The sequence below is a fragment of the Hermetia illucens genome, chromosome 2, assembly GCF_905115235.1.
Source record: "Hermetia illucens chromosome 2, iHerIll2.2.curated.20191125, whole genome shotgun sequence".
Classification (NCBI taxonomy): domain Eukaryota; kingdom Metazoa; phylum Arthropoda; class Insecta; order Diptera; family Stratiomyidae; genus Hermetia; species Hermetia illucens.
The window spans coordinates 33,346,311-33,365,488 of NC_051850.1; the positions used below are offsets into that span (position 1 = coordinate 33,346,311).

General features: G+C 39.4%; 1 protein-coding gene across 1 annotated transcript in view; it reads right to left on the reverse strand.

The window, feature by feature from the left end:
* Window positions 1–19,178, reverse strand: part of LOC119647494 (formin-like protein) — a 183,217-nt gene that overhangs the window by 88,316 nt on the left and 75,723 nt on the right. The window contains exon 2 of the mRNA XM_038048452.1: window positions 2,635–2,718. Coding sequence (XP_037904380.1) covers window positions 2,635–2,718 — 84 coding nt within the window. The remainder of the gene's footprint in view (window positions 1–2,634; window positions 2,719–19,178) is intronic.

The window sequence follows — 19,178 nt, forward strand, 5'->3', positions numbered from 1 at the left end:
TCCGCATGTTAAAATGCCTGTCAATAAAATACCTTTTTTGGGGGGATGGATGTATAAGTTGCTCTCTGTATTTCAATAACGAATGACGCTATCGAGCTGGAAAAATTACTACGCATTCTCAAGATATTAATAAATATATGGTGGAATTTATATATTTATTCAGTTCTTCCCAAAAAAAATCTAAAAGAAGCGAAAAAAAAAATTCATCAATTCATTTTGAACAAACCCACGTTCATCATTATCAATCACGCAACAACCGGTATTCAGTTTAGGCCTGCCTTAGTAAGGAACTCCAGGCATCCCGATTTTGCCCCGAGGTCTACCGTTCCGATATCCCTAAAAGCCGCCAAGCGTCCTGGCCTACGCCATTGCTCCATCTCAGTCAGGGTCTGCCACGAATGCACGTTGCCAACACAATTAGAATATGTAGAAATAACATACCTTGTAAAATTTAAAAAAAAATAGTTTTCCTGCTACTAGAGATCTTTTCATGTGAAATTAGAGGTCAACCTGATTTATTTGAGCCCGCTATTCGTTAAGAAAGCATGCGGCCTGGGCCATTCTCTGGTAGTTCATGAGCCCAGATGCGGATAGTTAGAAACTTTATGTTTGAAATACAGGTGGAAAGCAGCTCTGTGACCTTAGTGACACAATCTAACTTCCAAAAGTACAAAGCTACAATTGATAGAGCAGTAGCTTACTTCAAACTGCAATTTTATTTTATAGTGTATATATATATATATTTAGGGAGCAACTTACCCCCTTCATCAGTACAAAGCTACTCACAGAAGTAGCTAAAAAATCAATGGTAGCATAGGGAGCGTCGAATCGACAAACTTAACAAGGTGCCGGCTCACACAGCTCCTGCGAAATTGAAATCATATTGACTGTCACTGTGACACTTATTATATCCTGTAGGACAAAAATTAAAGTTAATTACTGAAAACAGCAGACTGACACCTATGTATCAAACAGCCATAGGGGAATAGGGTTTAACGTCGGGGAAACTAATCCAGCAAGGCTTTTATGAAATCCAACAGGATAAGCTGAAGGGCTCCTCCTTAATTTGCAATGTTCGCCAAACGAAGTAACTGTTATGCTCAACAATCCAAACTGATATTAAAAATGGCGATTTAAAATTGCGAAATATTTAAAAGAATTGAAGCTGACCTCATGCTATAAAGAACGGCATTAGGAAGTAACATGAACTTCATTGTGCTTTGCCCTCAATTGTCTTATAGACTGTAGAAGGTTTATATTGCATTTACCTGTTAAGATCATACATAAGTGTAAGAAGTATCGTGTTGGTAGCTTGATGGAAGGCTACTTTATCCGATTCGATAATAACAGTCTACCGATTTAACAAGGTCCTCAAGCAAGTGAAGGTTGCTGTCATATGAACTGCATATGCACCATAACTGCGACTGTCATATTATGTTTTTTCCACCTGGTCATTGCTGGTAAATCTCTAGTATCAATGGTATGGTTCATTACAACCTCAGGTAAATTTCTGACACCTCTCCAAAGAGTACAATAAGAAGTCAACAACGTGCATATCCAATTTAGTATAAAATTTCCTGGACATATTGCAGGCACGATCATCAAATGAAGAGAGCTGGAAACCAGTTCAGAATTACATTAACCGAAGAAAAAAATGACATTAAACCGAAAAAAATAAAGAAATTTACCAACATAGTGTGCAAACCTGAACCATTAGTGCTGGTACACAAACATCTAATCGCAGCAACAACAAGGGGGTCGACCAAATACCTAAATCTGCATATTAAAAGCAAAGTGAACTGGATTACTACGTGCTGCTTGCGTAAGGTTCTGATCGATGGAATAAAAACGGAGACATTACAGGTTCGCCTCCATACATTGGGGTAAGCATAAGTTACACTGTACAGTGATGGGATGAATAGTGATGAAAGATTTGATCATGCAACAAAGTTAGGTGTGACAGAAACAAAGCCGGTCATCAAATAGAATTACCATGCGAATCTTCGTCATTTGCACTTCTAAAGTCCATGATTAGTATGAGGCGACGAAAATCGGTAATGGTCCTAATTTGTATGTACCAGAGAAAAAGTTCACACCTGAGGTAGGTTCGTGCTGCAGATTAATTTCAATTCAAACCAAAATATTCTCGTTAAAATATGGAAAGGAGCAGAATCCCATTTAATTGACGTCATATAAGATACAAGAGAATTTTAAGCAATTTCCCCTGAGTGTATGGCCACATGCATGGAGTACCATGTCATCGACTCTTTCGTCGTGCCAATACCGAAGCAAATCGACTTGATTCCATGATTTCAACTTAGTCTGATGTTCTGTCTCGTGCACACTATCTGTGGAGTATATGCTCCGTATGAAGATATAAATCAAACTGTGCAGATACACGCGAAAACTCAGGTATCAAATCACTCAGCCAAACTGAAACCGTATCAATATCTTGTACATTATTTTTCCTGCATTCTCATCATGAGATCGCATCATGCGTATCTTTTATAGCACATGTCTCTGTTTTTAGTATGAATACAAAGTATAAGCTTTGAATTAAAAAAATAAGAAAAAAAAATGTCAGACTGACTGTTCTGAACAGAATAGCAGTCGCGGGCGTTGAATTTCACTTACCTGATCGCAAATGATATCCCATTTTTTTTCATCGTCGTAATTTTTCAGAAGTTTTGCTTTATCTGGCGGTAGATCCATGGAGGCCTGAAAGATGGAGATGAATACGAAATTAATAAATTATATTATGAAGGAATGGAATCAGAGATATCTTACATACAAAGGGGGAGGAAACATCGGGAAATTTGTGCCTGAGAAGTACCAAAAGCTTGAGAAAGTATCTAACTCGATTCTCGCACAATAGATACAATTAGTATCTTTTCTTTTATCTTCTCGAAATGCATATTTGAAAGGAAAGGGCAACTACTAAGGCACCAATGAAAATAGAACAACAGTTATGCATAAAGTGTCTGCAGGCTCAAATTTTCTAAAAAGAAATTAAGGCAAGGGAGCAAGTCGGGAACCGGAAGCTCAGATATGAAAGGTTTTGTTGATTTTTTATGTAAGCATATTTGGGTACACTATGGTTTCGATTACATACAGCTCGTATTGTATATACAGGGTGCGCCGCCGAAATCTGGATGAATAAAATAACAAGTTATTAGTATTAAAAAAATAATAATTATAAAAGTGGTGCCACATGATTCTCAGGGCACCTATAACAGATGACTTTTATTCCATCTGTCATCATTTGCAATGATAGCCTCCATCCTTGGTCTGAAAAGCTTACATGCCTTCTTCAAGACATCTCAGTCCATTTCCGCGAATGTCGCTTCAATGGCGACTATCAATAAGTTGACGTTGGGATGCCGAGATTTCTTAGTATTCCTTTCAACTACGCTCCAAACGTTAAAGTCCAAGGAATTTAAATCAGGGATACTGGGAAGACAGAGTTCTTTGAAACAATACATGCTCACGTTATCTGAAAGCCGATTTTGGACCAAATAGCTCATGTATCTAGGAGGACCATCTAATATGGCCTTCCGGATGCAATCCAGCGTTTGATAACATTTTCTAGAATTCTCAAATAAACTTCTTTGGTCACAGTTTCTCCTTTTTGGAAAAAATGCAACGTCATGACATCACCCTCACTGCTTCATTTTTCAAGGACGAGATAAGCAGGTGGCGGCAAGCCACTCCCTTCATTCTGGCATCCTGAGACAGCATCTGGCTTATTTTCATCGTGTAAGAATGGTTTTAGAGGTCTTCTTGATAGTTCTACCTATTTTCATACCACTCACACCCACAATTGTCGCTATTTTCCAAACAGAACACCCTGGATCCTCTGCAATCAGTTCTTCAGTTCGTTTTATGGTTCCAGGGTCCTCGAGGAACGTTCTTTCATGTATAGCTTCCTCGCCGGGGTACATGAACCTTCTTTGCACTGTGTTTGGGTCTTGCACTTTGATATAATGCTGTATATGATCCGTATCCAAAAAACCGACTTATTTCCCTTGAATTTCGCCCAGCGTAAAGACTCTCAACTATCACGACTCTTGGATCGTACTCTGCATTTCCGTTCGTCATTGCGACAATTTTGATATTAACGTAATTTATTGTAGTCAAGTCAAGCGACTCCTCAAATTTAATTTTGTTCAGATTTTGACGAGTGAGTAGTAAATTGACGCGAAACAAGCAACCCTATTATAACTTTGTCAATAATAGTAGGATTCTACCCAAAACTTTCCAATATGCTTCTTCATATTAAAAAATATATTACTGCAAAACATATTTATGCATCTAAGACGAGTTTAAAGGAGATTTGCAGTAAATTTTCAGAATATACTATTGTAGTAGGAGAGTATTTCGGGGCCTAGATCCTATATGCGCGGAACACCACCTTTTTTTTCAGATTTTTCGGTTGGGTTTTTGAGAGCGAGTTCTTGAAGTAATCGACCCCTTTCGGGCCCCCGGACTCCTCCCATTTGCAACCAAACCTAACACCTGTTTCAAAAAGTACTAATCGAGACCTTTCACTTTATGGTTATATTAGATGAAAAAAATATTGCACCTCTCTTTTAGTTGTATGCCAATCATGGAGAAAATGCCAGTGATAGTCTCATTCGAAAAGCTCAACCTACCTTTCTGACAATAGTAGGCTTCCAATATTTCATAAAAATGGGAGCAAGATTCTATTAAGGCTTCTAACCAATCAGTGCTTTTAGGGATATCGAATTGGTGGACCTCGGTGCAAAACCGGGATGTCTGGAGTTCCTTATTAAGGCAGGCCTAGACCGGATACCGGTTGTTGCGCGATTGATGATGATGATGAGGAAGTGAATACTATCTACACTGTCTTTACTAAAGCTTTCGACACTGTAAATCACAAGTCTGTCCAAACTCACCTCTCTCAGTGTACCCATATCACTTGTCCCATGGCTTGCTTCTTAGCTTTCCAACCAATCCTGCTCAATCTTTTTTGATGGATCTCATTCCTTCTCCCCCTCCTCTGGTGTCCCGCAGGACTCTATTCTAGCTAAGTTTTTTATTTTTATTCTTTATCAAAAACCTTTACTCCCCCCCCCCCTCTCTGCTTACTTGTACCTGTTTGCTCCATGCCGGCGACCTTAAGCCGTTTCCCGCTATATCGTCGCCTACGGACTGTGTCTCCTTTCAATCAAACCTAAACATTCTTGCCCGTTGCTGCTCTAAGGATTTAGCGGTAAATGACAGAAACTGTTTTCTACTCTTGTCCTTTTGTCGGGCTTTATATTTCGCTTCTCCTTTGATTTTGACTCCATCCACCGCTTCTTAGCTCTCTTGAATTCCTTCTTCTTTTAAACAAACTTTTCTCGTATGGGCTATCTTTCCCGCCTCGGCTTCCTACAAAAGCATAGAACCTATCTGAATTTAGGCACATTTTTTTCGTGAGAAGCATTCTCTAGTGCTGCTCCGTTATCTCGTGACGCGCGTAATTGTGATTGTCTTGCACCTAGAAAAAATGCAACGCAAATTCACCAATTCCCTCCTCGTTTAAACAAACTTTCCTTGTATGGACTACACCTCACGCCTCGACTTCCCACAACAGCGTAGAACTTAACTGGATTTAGGCACACTTTAAACTTTCCTCAGGTCTGATTGATTGCTCCGCCTTTGATGTCTAACATCACCTGCCATCTTATAATAAACGCAACAAGGGCACCTTGAAAATGTGCCCTTCGTGGAGCTAGAAATCTATTTCCATTCTCCGATTCCAAGACTTTAACGACCTTATAACGCACAACAGCTTGGTCCCTTAGACTTTTCGTTTTGTAATAGTTTTATACATAAGTTAGGTTCTTGCTTTCTCCTCCTCCTGATAACAAGAAACCGGAGCTTTACTGTGCTTAATGTCAGTTAATAAATAAATTCCTAACCAAAGTTTCGAAGCTAGAGTCAACGAATTCGTTCTTCGTATACTTTTACACTAACATACCAGGTTCATCCTGCAATGATTTTCAAAAGTAGTTACTAAAACAGATCACTTTTTTTATGTAGAGTATCAGTCTGACAACGATCGCAATTATCAAGAACAAAATGTTAGTTAGCGTCGACAAAATCCCCTCTATAGTCCTTAAAGAATGGATCTGAAGCACTTTATTCATCCTCTTGCAAGCCTATTTCATTAAAGATGGAAAGACATATTTCAAAAAACAATCCAAACTTATTTCAATCCTATTTTATTTCCCCAAAATAATCGAATGGACAATCAAACCACTGCAATAATCAATCTAAACATTTGGCTTGGAGAGAAACTATCTTCCATTACTTTATCCACGGATTCGTCATCATTCTGGCAAAACACCTAGTTCTTTAAAAACGAGGACTGATAAATTCGTTCAGAGATGCTGAGTCAGGACTCCCTCAATTCCGAAAAAGAATTAGTTCTGTTTCAGCTCAGTTAAACCTAAAACAAACGTTTGCCAGACTGAGTAAAATTCACATCCTTGTCGTGTTTGCGAATATATAATTATAAAAGAGGGTAATATGTGTAACTACACTGCTCCCGGGAAGGAGATGAGGCAGCGTCTGATCAGTTGATGGACGAAACTGTCAGTCCTCATTTTTGCTTTGCTTGGCAAAGCACTGATAGCTTACCTTTCTTACATCAGAAATGTACGAACTACCCTATTGTTATTTCCAAACCATTTTGACCCTATTTACGACCCATTTACGAGCGTCAAAAATGAAAGATTCCACCATATCTGATTCGTCGAAAAAAAAAGAATTTGAGAATTTTCAGCTGATAGTAAATGATCATACTTTATACATCATGTAGGGAATACTCTGATATTAGTAGTACGTTGGAGTTCAGTTGAAAATTCGTCGTTTCAGACATTTCGGTATTTTTTCAAGGTTTTTGTGAAACCCCATATATGCGAAAGTTTAATTTTCATACACACCAAAGGAAAGTGTATTTTTTCACAGAATAGTGCGGTGTGGGATATCAAATGAAAGGGCTCGATTAGTACTTTTCGAAACTGATAGTGGGTGAGTGAGGGGCTCAAAATATTTACCAGGACTCGTTTTCATAAACTATCCAACGGAAAAATCTGAAAATGTTCATAATGGTGCATCTACATGAAATCTAGGCCTCAAAATACATCCCTTCCCTATATTTGCTCAAATAAAGTTAATAATGGCATATTACCATATTTCAGATATTTATCCAAAAACCTCCCTTAAGACCATCCTGAGAAAAAAATTTGACACCTTCATAAGTAATAATATAATATAATTTTGGAAAGTTTGAAGGAAATCCAACCATTGTTAACATAGCTATAAAAGGTCAAAATTTTGTATTTCATATGAATGTATGAAGTCATCATTATATAAAGTGAACTCATATGAACGGCGCTGTTGAAGTTTGGAGATACATATACCAAGGAATATTTTTCATTTTAGAAAAATATGCACAGGAAATTCTTCATACAAGATGAACACAAAACTTTTGCACTCGAAACGTCCAGTTTCCGATATTTCGATTTATTTTCATTTTTCAACTAGATTTAGGCCATCAGGTCAACAGAGCCAAGTCAATATTTCTAAAAATGCAATATTCTCGCAATTATCGCTTTTCGCCTCACCGTGACAATAAATCTACAACCAATGTATCATAGCGTCTGTCGGAATATAAATTAACCTTCCACATTTATGTCACAATATCAATGCCATCAGTTACTGCCCCGTCCTTCAAAAGCCCTTGCCAATGTGAAATCCTTTTTCTTGCTGACTTATACAATTTTGCACAAGAACAAATAATAGATTAAACTTGACAAACTACGGTGCTAAGTCTATTGGCTCTTCGTGATTACGTCTTCGTCATCGTCTGTCGTCAAAATCCAATGCCATCGATGAAAGCTGCCTAAGTACACATATGCATTCGCTTAAGTGCAACTAAGAGAGCTCAATTAACTTAGAAAACAAAAACCGTCTGTGGAATCTCATAATCCGCTTATAGGTTGTTTGTTGAAAGTAGGAGAACCACAATTGTAGACAAAATGTCGAAATGACGCTTTCAGTGTTGATTTCTGATTTTTCATTTTATTTTAGGAAAATTTCGAACTGTTCACTACCCTAAGAAGTCGGAATACAAAGTACATTGCTAGAAGGCTTCCTGCGTTGTCCCATTATTCCGGACAAAATATTACATTCACTATGAAAATCGGTTCAGTTCCCAGCAATGCAGTTGGTAAGCAGATACCATCAGTCATCAACTTAGTTCCATATCTATATCTATTTTATACAAATACCCAATTCACAGATTATAAAATCGAATGGAAAGCAGAGACAAAAGTCCATTTTATGCGCAAAGAATTGGAATTAGATAACACAGACTTCCACACTCCCTAAAACATTAAAGCTGAGCGAATCACTAATGGAACCGCTTTAAAACCATTCATGAGTCCAATGTTCGTGGGAAGTTGCAATCTTGCATTTAAAACTGATAGCTCGTATCTGAAATTATGCGACTGTCATAGCGATTTAGAATTCGAAACTTTGTTCGGAAAGATGATGACTTCCGTCGCGGCCATTCTCCTTCTATCAAACCGGCCTCTTTGATATCCATTTGAAATTGGGTGACAGGCAAACCAGTTACATCGCTATGTAATAGTAAAGACTTTCAAAGTATCTTTTAATGATTTACGGTATCTTATTTTGGATATCTTTTTTTTTTCTGAGAGGGCTTTTACTTGAATTGCTTTGGGAAAGTGAGCAAGATGGTATTGCAATTAGGTTCTCTGAAAATTCGATATTTTTTTATTGTAATCGCTTTGACACTCTACATTTTCGAAAAGTAATTCTTTTCATGTTCTTGGTGTCAGTGACCGATTACAGTTTACGAGCGAAGATATCTCGAGCATCCATTCGTCCCAAGATGAGTCTCGGTCCCGGCGCTCGCGTTACATTGAAATGACTATGCTCGATTTTCAAGTGGTCGATATGTACTTCGCTTGCACTACTAGCAGAATAGTAGTCGGGAAAACTGAAACGCAGGGTGTTGGGGATGGAAGGGAAATGAAAGAAAGTATCTTGAAAACCTAAATGGAGCTAGTAGATAGTGCAAATCTAGGTTGGATAATCTTAGATTTTCTCTTTTGCGCGGGAAGTATCTAGACCGCATAAACTTTCCGCGTATTATTAGCAACTCCCTTAACGAACAAAAGAGCAGATACTTAGATATCCAACCACCATCAGGCACCCTGTATAGATGGATACACTACCATTCTGGTTCCACTGATTCTTCGCCGATATACGAAAATAGACAACTATCAAGCTGCAGCAGAATGCACTGCGGCTAGGGAGCCGGAGCGCGATGCTAGCAACAAAGTGAAAACAAGACTACGCTGATGGGTGGTTTCCCTTCGTCTTCGTCATCGCCTCAGCATATCGTCATTTTTTAAGAAGAAACGCATCATTTCTCAGTCTTGTACATCATAAAATGCATTCTGGTTCATTCACCATTAGAACATTGTCGGGTTTTTGAACACTGTGAATGCACTCAAAAAAACTAAAAGAAAATTCGGATGGACGGACGCTTTTCATCAGATGAGATATGCAGAAAGGAACTTTCATAGAAAGGCAAATTCTGTTTGGATTCATGTTGAAATGAAGACGAGTCTAAATATACCATGTGCAAGCAGTTTGTCATTATAAATTTTAGATAAAATGAAATGAGAACTTGAACTTGATTCCGACATGATGAAAGCGTTGAAAATTTATTATGTTTTTAGTACATGACGTGACGGTTTGTGTTTGGAATGGAAATATGCAATTTATTGAGACTTATCCGTTAATAAAAAACAGAATCCAGTCTTTTTTATACCTAATTAGAGCAGCATAAGAAAAACTTCAAAATTTCAAGACGTGGTAGTAGCTAATTCCCGAAATAACATATATAGATTGTGGGTTTCGTCATTTCAAATGTGATACCACAGTACTGCATCATTGATCCAACACAACTTCGTTGTTTTCATTACCGCGAGGCGCTATTCATTGCGTTTGATAGTCAGTCAGCATTCAAAACCACAGAGGGCAACAGGGCGAACGACACTACGATATGTTTTGAATTTGAAGCGTTCATTGATGGGTCGAACGGAACGAACGCTGGCTGTGAAATAAGATGCTCCAGATCAACTTTGTTGTAAGAGACTATTTCTAGAGCAGTGTGTAGGACGCAAGACATTGAATGTTCCGTGTGACAAGAAGAATAAGAGAACGTTTCTTTATGAACACAAACAGAGAACTCTGCGGCTTTTATATTCCTGTTACAGTTTCAACTTTACTCTCCGGATCCCGATATCGCAATTTTTCCCAACACATGAGTTCCTCTGGCACTAGGTATTCCCGATATGCATACCAGATGAGTTTTTGTGGCACACCCCTTCTCTAGATCCAGGTTTGTAATATAGTGAGAATCACACCTCTCACGTTGTTTCTCCAAGACTAAACGTGCAGCGTCAGTAGTTCAGCAGTTCTTGACAACCCCAGTTTGGTTTATTGTAATTTGAACCATGTCAAAAACCTCAATCGCAGGGGATAACAATCGAATCGGACTGTAATTTGAATATTCTGCTGGGCAGCGTTTATTTTTCCATACTTATCATCATCATCAACGGCGCAACAACCGGTATCCGGTCTAGGCTTACCTTAATAAGGAACTCCAGACATCCCGGTTTTGCGCCGAGGTCCACCAATTCGATATCCCTAACAGCTGTCTGGCGTCCTGACCCACGCCATCGCTCCATCTTAGGCAGGGTCTGCCTCGTCTTCTTTTTCTACCATAGATATTGCCCTTATAGACTTTCCGGGTGGGATCATCCTTATCCATACGGATTAAGTGACCCGCCCACCGTAACCTATTGAGCCGGATTTGATCTACAACCGGACGGTCATGGTATCGCTCATAGATTTCGTCATTGTGTAGGCTACGGAATCGTCCATCCTCATGTAGGGGGCCAAAAATTCTTCGGAGGATTCTTCTCTCAAACGCGGCCAAGAGTTCGCAATTTTTCTTGCTAAGAACCCAAGTTTCCGAGGAATACATGAGGACTGGCAAGATCATAGTCTTGTACAGTAAGAGCTTTGACCCTATGGTGAGACGTTTCGAGCGGAACAGTCTGTGTAAGCTGAAATAGGCTCTGTTGGCTGACAACAACCGTGCGCGGATTTGCATACTTATAGAAGAGAAAAAGAAGAAGACAAAAGCAACAAACAAAAGAATACAGTATCGCACGGAAACTAGGGATGAGACGAAATCACATCCCCGCAACATTGAAAACTAGGACATTACGTCGCCAAGTTCAACATTGCCCTGACGGAAAGACTACAACCGACAAAAAAAGGGGAATATAACAACAACAAAAAAACTGAAGTAGGAGACAGCGAGTTTCAGCCATCATCATCAATGGCACAACAACCGACATCCGGTGTAGGTCTGTCTTAGCAATGAATTCCAGGTATCCCGCTTTTGCGCCGAGGCCCATATCCAGAAAAGTCGATTGGCGCTCTGATCTATGCCATCGCTTCATCAGAAGCAGGGTCTGTCACGCTTCGTTCTCATTTTTTTACCGTAGATATTGCCCTTATAGACTTTGCGGCAGGATGATTCCCACACATACGGGCTCAATTTTATCCACGATCAGACGGTCGTGATATCGTCACTATACAGGCTACTAGATCATACATCTCTCGAACGCGGCCAAGAGTTCGTAACTTTTCTTGCTCAGGAACCAGGTCTCCGAGAATACATGAGAACTGGCAAGATAATTGACTTATACAGTAAGAACTTTGACCCAATGGTGGGACGTTTCGAGCGGAACAGTTTTTGAGAGCTGAAATAGGCTCTACTGTCTGCCGACAACCGTGCTCGGATTTGGTATCTGCACTATTTTAATAATAGCAGAAAGAGGCTCTTAAGAAGATTCAGGAACTACCTATCTAGCCTTCGTCAGCATTGCAAGGTACATCAGTCGGAAATAAGGAAATGCCTCCAAGAGAAATATTTCTGAATCCAACAGAAGAAGCTTTGGGTAGCTCAGAAGCATGGGAGCCAGTAGAGTAGTAGTATTATCTGTAGCAGCGTGAACAAATCTATATTGATTCAAGCTAAGACGTATTCACGACAAATACTCATCCATTATCAGCGAGGGTAAATCAAGAGATTTATCATCAGCAGATGTATTTGGGTGAAAATTCAAGATCAGTTTTCTTTCTGCGCGAGTTGACATATCAAAGTGCGAATTCAACAAGACAAAGCATATTTTCTACTTCGAGCGTTCGAATAGAATTAATACTGACGGATTATGCGACGGAGAACACAAACCAACGTTAGTACCTAAACTTTTAGGCTACGAAGGAGCTGCACTGTGGAGAGCATACCAAGAGCATGGCCATGGACCATGGTGCAATGATATAGACAAAAAAGCTCCAAGGCCACGTTATTGGCTGAAATGAGAGTTTTTATACTTCCAGGAGGGGACTAGAATAAATTGCTCCTGATCGGTTATGGATGATTGATCGATGGAGGCAAATAAGATCTTAAAAAAATTAGAACAGGAGAAAGATACTTCGCCATTGCAAAAGGGTTCCAAAATATAATCCAGTGAATGTCTAACATCAAAATTGTCTAGACAAACTTCCAATTCCAATTTCCAAGAGCTGAATTGAAATAATTCTAGCTCAAAGACAGTAAATATAATGGCAGCGTATCCGTAGTCTGGAAGAAGGAATTATCCAGGTATTAAGGGATACACTTTTCGTAAAACCTAGAGTGTTCACAACCAAGAAATCCAACCTAAAGTATTTATGTCTTCTAAAGTTCCTGTCTGTAAATCGTCTTGGTGAGTATGCTTGACAGTCAGCAACAGGAGGCGGACTGTGTCCGGTGAGGGACTGTTAATAGTGGAAACCCGCCTGTCCAATCCGTCGACTTGCTCATCCCCTGCTAATTCGTATGACTGGGAACCCAGGGGAGGATGACTTTGAGCATGTCGCCCAGACCGTTTAGTGTATCTGTGAATTACCCTACCAGACTGGAGGATGTCGCCGCTGAGCACCAGGCCGTAATGAGCCAGCCCAACTGTCGCTGCTTCAATGAAACGTCAAACCACACGACGCGGGATCAGTGGTTCTACGCTACCCACCGTATTCTCCAGAGATCCTTCTAGCAGATTTTCACCGATCAATAGCACACCGTTTAGCAGACCAGCAGTTCCAGAACTGTTGAGAAATTCAAAAATGGGTGAGTGAATGGATTGCTTCTAGTTAGTTTAGTTTAGCTTAGTTGGAGAGTCGCAATTCCACGTATTCAGGTCTTTTGTTAGGCCCATTGTACTGTCCCCTAAAACCGTCTACTCAACGGCCTTCCTCCTGAGGGTTTTGCGATTCTAACAACATCTTTTGGAGGTGAATTTCTTCTAATAACAGAATTCCGGGCAGGAATTCTCTTTCTACCGCCCTGGTGTTATACTATCCACAGCCAAACCCCTTTTTCGCACTCAATATGGGACGCAATCTGTCAAATCCTATTTAGCCTTGTTGAAATCCCCAGAATCGTAATTCATCTCTCAATTTACAAAATGTACAAATTGTTCCCAGAATAATTTCTTTTAAGTTTGCCAGAGCAGGGTGTTTTACAACTGTGAATACCGACATGATCCTTATTAGGAGTTTCGATTTATCCACCTACATTAATCTTTCCAAAATTTCAGATGAAACACAGAGGTTTTCTACAACTAACACTCTGGTAGTTGGCTCAGTATAAGAAGAAAGCGCTAGATTCCGTGTGACAGTTTACGAGTAGGCTGATTATGTTACCCAACATATTTGGTGGATCAAAATCAGCTTCGGAAATATGCTTGGAAATGTGGTGGGGATTTTTTCTGCTCTCCACCAGTCTATTTCGACAAAGAGAGGACTCTATTCTATTTGTTCCCCTTCATCGATGACATCGACTTGGAAAGGGTAGGCAGTAGGAATGTTCGATTATCCCGTCAGTTGTTGTAGCTTCTATTACTCGGGATGATTGCACCAAATGTTTTCTTTTTGTGGCTTCGTGGGGTGTTATTAATATTAATAATTAGCTCATGCCAACAGGATTACACTATTTATCTTCCTTCCTACAGCCCACCAGGAGCTTCATGTATTCATCATTAAGCAGAATTCATGGGCGTTTAGCGACAACTTCTTTGTTTGGATCCGAATCTCAGGACAAGCTATGACAAAACCGCCTACGTTGACCTTCTCAATGATCCAGATAATCTCCCCACTTTAAAAAGCAGGTAATTGTTCTTGATTCCCATCAAAAGCAGCATATTGATGTCTACTGTCAAGTAAAAAAATTGCCGCGATGTAATTGGGGATTAAGAACTCAGATCAGAATCAGTTTCCTCGTGAAAATATTGAAACGTTACTGAGATTCAAAATATTCTTGACTATCACACGAGCCGGTGTGGTTCGCCACTTTTGAGGTTTCATTCTCTAAAATGTCTTCGCAATTCTGTATTTGAAACTTTATCTTCAAAAGATAGAAGCAAACCCCAGGAGCAAATGAAGAAATTTTGCCGAACGCTGTAGATAGTGTCACAGGGAGGAAACCCGAGGGTGAAAATTGTGCGTTCCTTCTGAAAAAAAAACAAACTAATTTTGTTAGTTTCTCTTTTCTAACTCCGAGAAAAGTCCGGGTCTGGAGAGAATCCCTCCCCCCGCCACTCACAATGGGTCTTCTTACAAATAGTATTTTTAATTTTCAGTTTTTGTTTTTCAAGGAATTGCTCGATTTTCTTCCCGGGGAAGCGACTGAACACCGATTTATGCCTTTTTCTATGCTGGGACTAGGTTTGTTAAGAGAACTTCCTTCAGCAGATCTAAGGGGAGACGGAGGAAAAGGGGTGAGTTTCCCCCGTCCTTCCCTCCAGCGGGAGTATGGAATAGAGAATTTATTGGAATAAAGTAATAATAGGCAAGCCTGCATAATATTCATTATTCCACGACCCTGGAAAATCATAGACCCATATTAGGCCAGCTGTACCAGTAAGACGGACGGGATATAGCGTATCCTGGTGGAACGAGAATTTAGCCAAGTTAAGAACAGATGTTCGTCAGCTCTTCAGCTAGACCGAATAAATCGGAGACTGATCTACTTTCTTCTTCTTTTGAAATGAAAACATTCGCTACGTTAAAGGTGAACGCTAAATATTTGAGCGATACACTGAATGGATTTTTCTCACTTGATGGTTTTTGGTAAAATTGTGGTTTCTATTTCCGGTGGTTACGGTTGCTTAGATCAGGCTTCCGATGCCATCTTCAATTTAAAAGTATTTGCTCTTGTTTCCAACCAACTTCAAATGTTCAAATAAATTCTATTAGGACTATTCGGCTACTTGAGACCGAATCAGCCCCGCTATTGAGAAAGCTTAAAAATGAAGATGATTCGCCTACTTGACCTAACTACTAACAGAAGAGTTCATTAAAAGGCGGAAACGCCAGTAAATAAGTCCCAGATTAAAAAAGGCAAAAATTCCGCCAACGAATAGTATTCTATAAAACTAGGTGGCACAGAACAGCACAGAAAGATTTCTAGGGAATCCTAAAGGGAGCTGAAGTTCATGGCCAAAAATAACCCACCAGTAATTGTCGCATTATGGACCATATATTCCATCTTTTTAAGGAAGCTTTATTACTTAGTATCAACTTATAAATGATTTGTTGCCTCTTCTCCCGCAAAGTAATTGAAAAAATTAAATTAAATTAACGGAGTAAGCTACGGCAGAGAAAGGCAATGACGAGGAAAGCCAGTCTTCAGATGATGATGGGATGTAGTACAATATTGATATTTGGTTTAGATTAGAGCTATGGCTCTCCATGTTACGACATTACCAAATTGGACTTCAAGGAATCCTGACTTCCTGGCCACGACAGTACTAATTATAAAGCGATTTACGGTCCACGTACTATTATAGAAAAGAGCTTTAATTTAAATACAATGTTTCTTAGATAACCTCAGCAAATGTTTTTAAAAAGATCTTCGGTATCTAAAAAGAAGCTAAGATGAACTGCTTATAATTGATGGTACACTATCTTACGAAGAGCCCTTTTGGTGATTTTCCTAAGTTGATATCTTAAATTATAATTGAGATAAATCTGCTTAATATCCAAAAAGATACATTTTATCATATAAGAGGAACGAAAGGAATTTGCTTTGATTTATTCTACAATGCTGTTCAAAACTGATACCCTTGTGTAACAATATCTTTACATCTTTTAGTTATTTGGAAAATCTGAACGTTACATGTTTAGCCTCATTTTTTATTGCTTTCTTACATCATTCCCCACAAGTTTGTTCTTTGACCTATTGTTGCAGTAGGTGAAAATAAAAATCAAATAAAATCTTACACTTGCTTCCAACAAAAACTTGTTTTAAACAATGTGGCACATGACAATGGCTACTTTTTAAGGGGGCATGTTCTGGCCGACCTTGGCTACTGGGCGAGCAATAATAACATAATCAAGTAATTACATATAAACGCACATTCGTTTTGTACAAAAACAGACATGGTATCGCTCCGTTTACATTGATGTCAAGAAAATTTTAATTAGAGGTGTGAAAAGTATTGCATTTGCTCGAATATTTCAAATCTTTAAATGTTGGAATTTTTCAATATCTTATAGATTTGAAGTGTGTACTGATACTGTTGTTAAAATTGACCAAACAACCAGGTGCCACCTAGCAGCAGGTCTATTGGAGACAAGACAGGAAGACCTTCATTGGGAAGGGGAATCTGCATGAACCCGAAACTACCCTTGGGCAAATGCAGTGAAAAAAAAAGACAAAGTGTGATTATCAAGAAAACGAAGTTTCACGGTTACTTATTGAATGTGAGCAAAAAAAAAACAAGTACAAAAACTCAGTAGAAGATCTTAAAACATCATCTGGGAGGGAAGCCTAGGTTTTTAACACTCTAATCTAAAGAGTGATGCAGCCCGCGCTGATGAGTGAGTAGCACCAGGAAAAAATAGTATTTTAAACAGACCCCTGGCACTGCACTCCCAGCCTCTGGAAGCCTACAGAGGTCAGCGAGCAAGAATCTGTGACAAAAGGCAATATTAATAAAAAAAACAAACAAAATACGGTGATGTACTCCAAACTACTGAATGGTGCTGTGGAAACAAACTCCGCGGAAAACGCCACGGATGCGATTACATTCGGGAAACCTAACTCTAATGAAAAGGAAGCTTGCTGAAACCTAAAGGCAAAAGAAAATTATTTAACAAACAAAGGTTAGAGAAAGTAAGTTCAACGTAAAACAAGCGAACGAAATCGGAGGCATCGACAGGAGTAGGGCACATTTTGAAAACTCCATTTAAGAGATCGAGGGAAGAGGATGTCTCGAGAACAAAACCTGGGGGATCAATGATGCCGAGGAGTCCTCCTAAAAATATCAGTTGTGCTCAACGAGTACCTGGAGGCGAAACAAATCTCAAAGCAGAGCAAGACAGCCCGGCCAGTTCATGCTTTCAAACTCTTCACAGGGCCTCAGTTCACGAACAGCTACGTGGATAATAGGTTGCTAATCATAGTCTACGTAAATCGAAAAGATAAGCATTGGCTGCGGGCCACCATATCGCCTGTCACACCAAAACGTGATAAAAATAAACAACATAGAATACTGAGCACAAAGATCCTTGAAACTGACAGTCTAAAAAATGCTAATCAAGCTCAAAACCCAGAGCATGTTACTCAAGACCGAAGAATGGAACGTCGTTGTTTTTAAACGAAAGGGAAGTAGAGTAAGCCTCGCCATAAGAATCTGAAAGCACTTGAAGGAGACGGGGACTGGAAGGTTACATTGGTGCGTCCTAGTTTAATCTCAGGAACATCAGTAAGCGGTCAACAAAACTTGAAAGTAGCTCAGATAAACCTTTATCAAAGGCAAACTCCAACAGCAGCAATTAGCCGGCTAGTCAGAGGCGAGGGTTTAAGCCAGGAACCTTGGCTGGTGAACAGAAGAGTAGCTGAACTTGACAATGTAGGAGATAAGTTAATATATACGGCATGCCTTCTATCAATGCTAGCGCGTGAATATTTACTAAAACTGAAAGCGAAATACCACTAAATTTTATCTGTAGAGACTTAATACCTTTAGCGGTATTGCCATCCGGATACTTTTTTTATGATCCGCACGCCACACCACTCACAACGGAGATGAAGAACCTGACAAACTGCTCTGAAGTCAATAACCTTCAAATAATCGTTAGTCAACATGCAAATGCACACCGCACCATGTGGACAAGCATCAAAAATAACCGAAAGGAGGAGTATCTTTAAAAATTTATTATCACACATAAGGTGGTAATATATAACAAGGGCAATGAGCTTTATCACAATTAGGCAGCGAAGAAACGTACTCGCTATTACCCTCTCCACCATTCGAATTGCCTCAAACATGGTGAAAAATATATTTGCATACCAATTAACAAAATCCTGAATATCAAAATCCATACAGACGACCTGATTGTAATACCATCAAAGTGTGTATATTTAGATTGGGAGAGTACGGATTGGAACGGAACGTAATTAATACGATATCCAGGAGGCTGTAAACGGACTTCATAAAGCGATCGTCACCATCTCCTATGAAGTAGCTGTGACCTATATAACAGAAAACTCTACGATTTGTAAAACAAAGTCCCTATTTGTGATGGATATTTTGTTAGGAAATGGAGACATTGCTAGAAGGAATGCGCCTCCAAAAGATCTAAGATAAAGATGCAGTCAATCTTGTTAGGATGATGCTGAAACCCGACGGATCATATATACATAAGAATGGGGGAAGAAACTCTGAAAACCTTTCTAGATGCCTACTTCTAAGGTCCTGAAATAAAAAGGTGTGGTGAAATCCAGGTGGATGAATATATAACATAGCTAACAAGGACGACTGGGAATTAGAAAACTCCATCGTAACTTTGAGTAAGCTGAAATTTGCACAAACCCATTTGAAACCTACAAATCACCTGGTCCAGACCATCTATTCTGTTCTCCTATAGCGGGATATTCCACACACGGAAATTCCTATTAACCATTTGGGAGCAGGTTACAGTAGCCTTTTTATCAAAGCAGAGGCGGG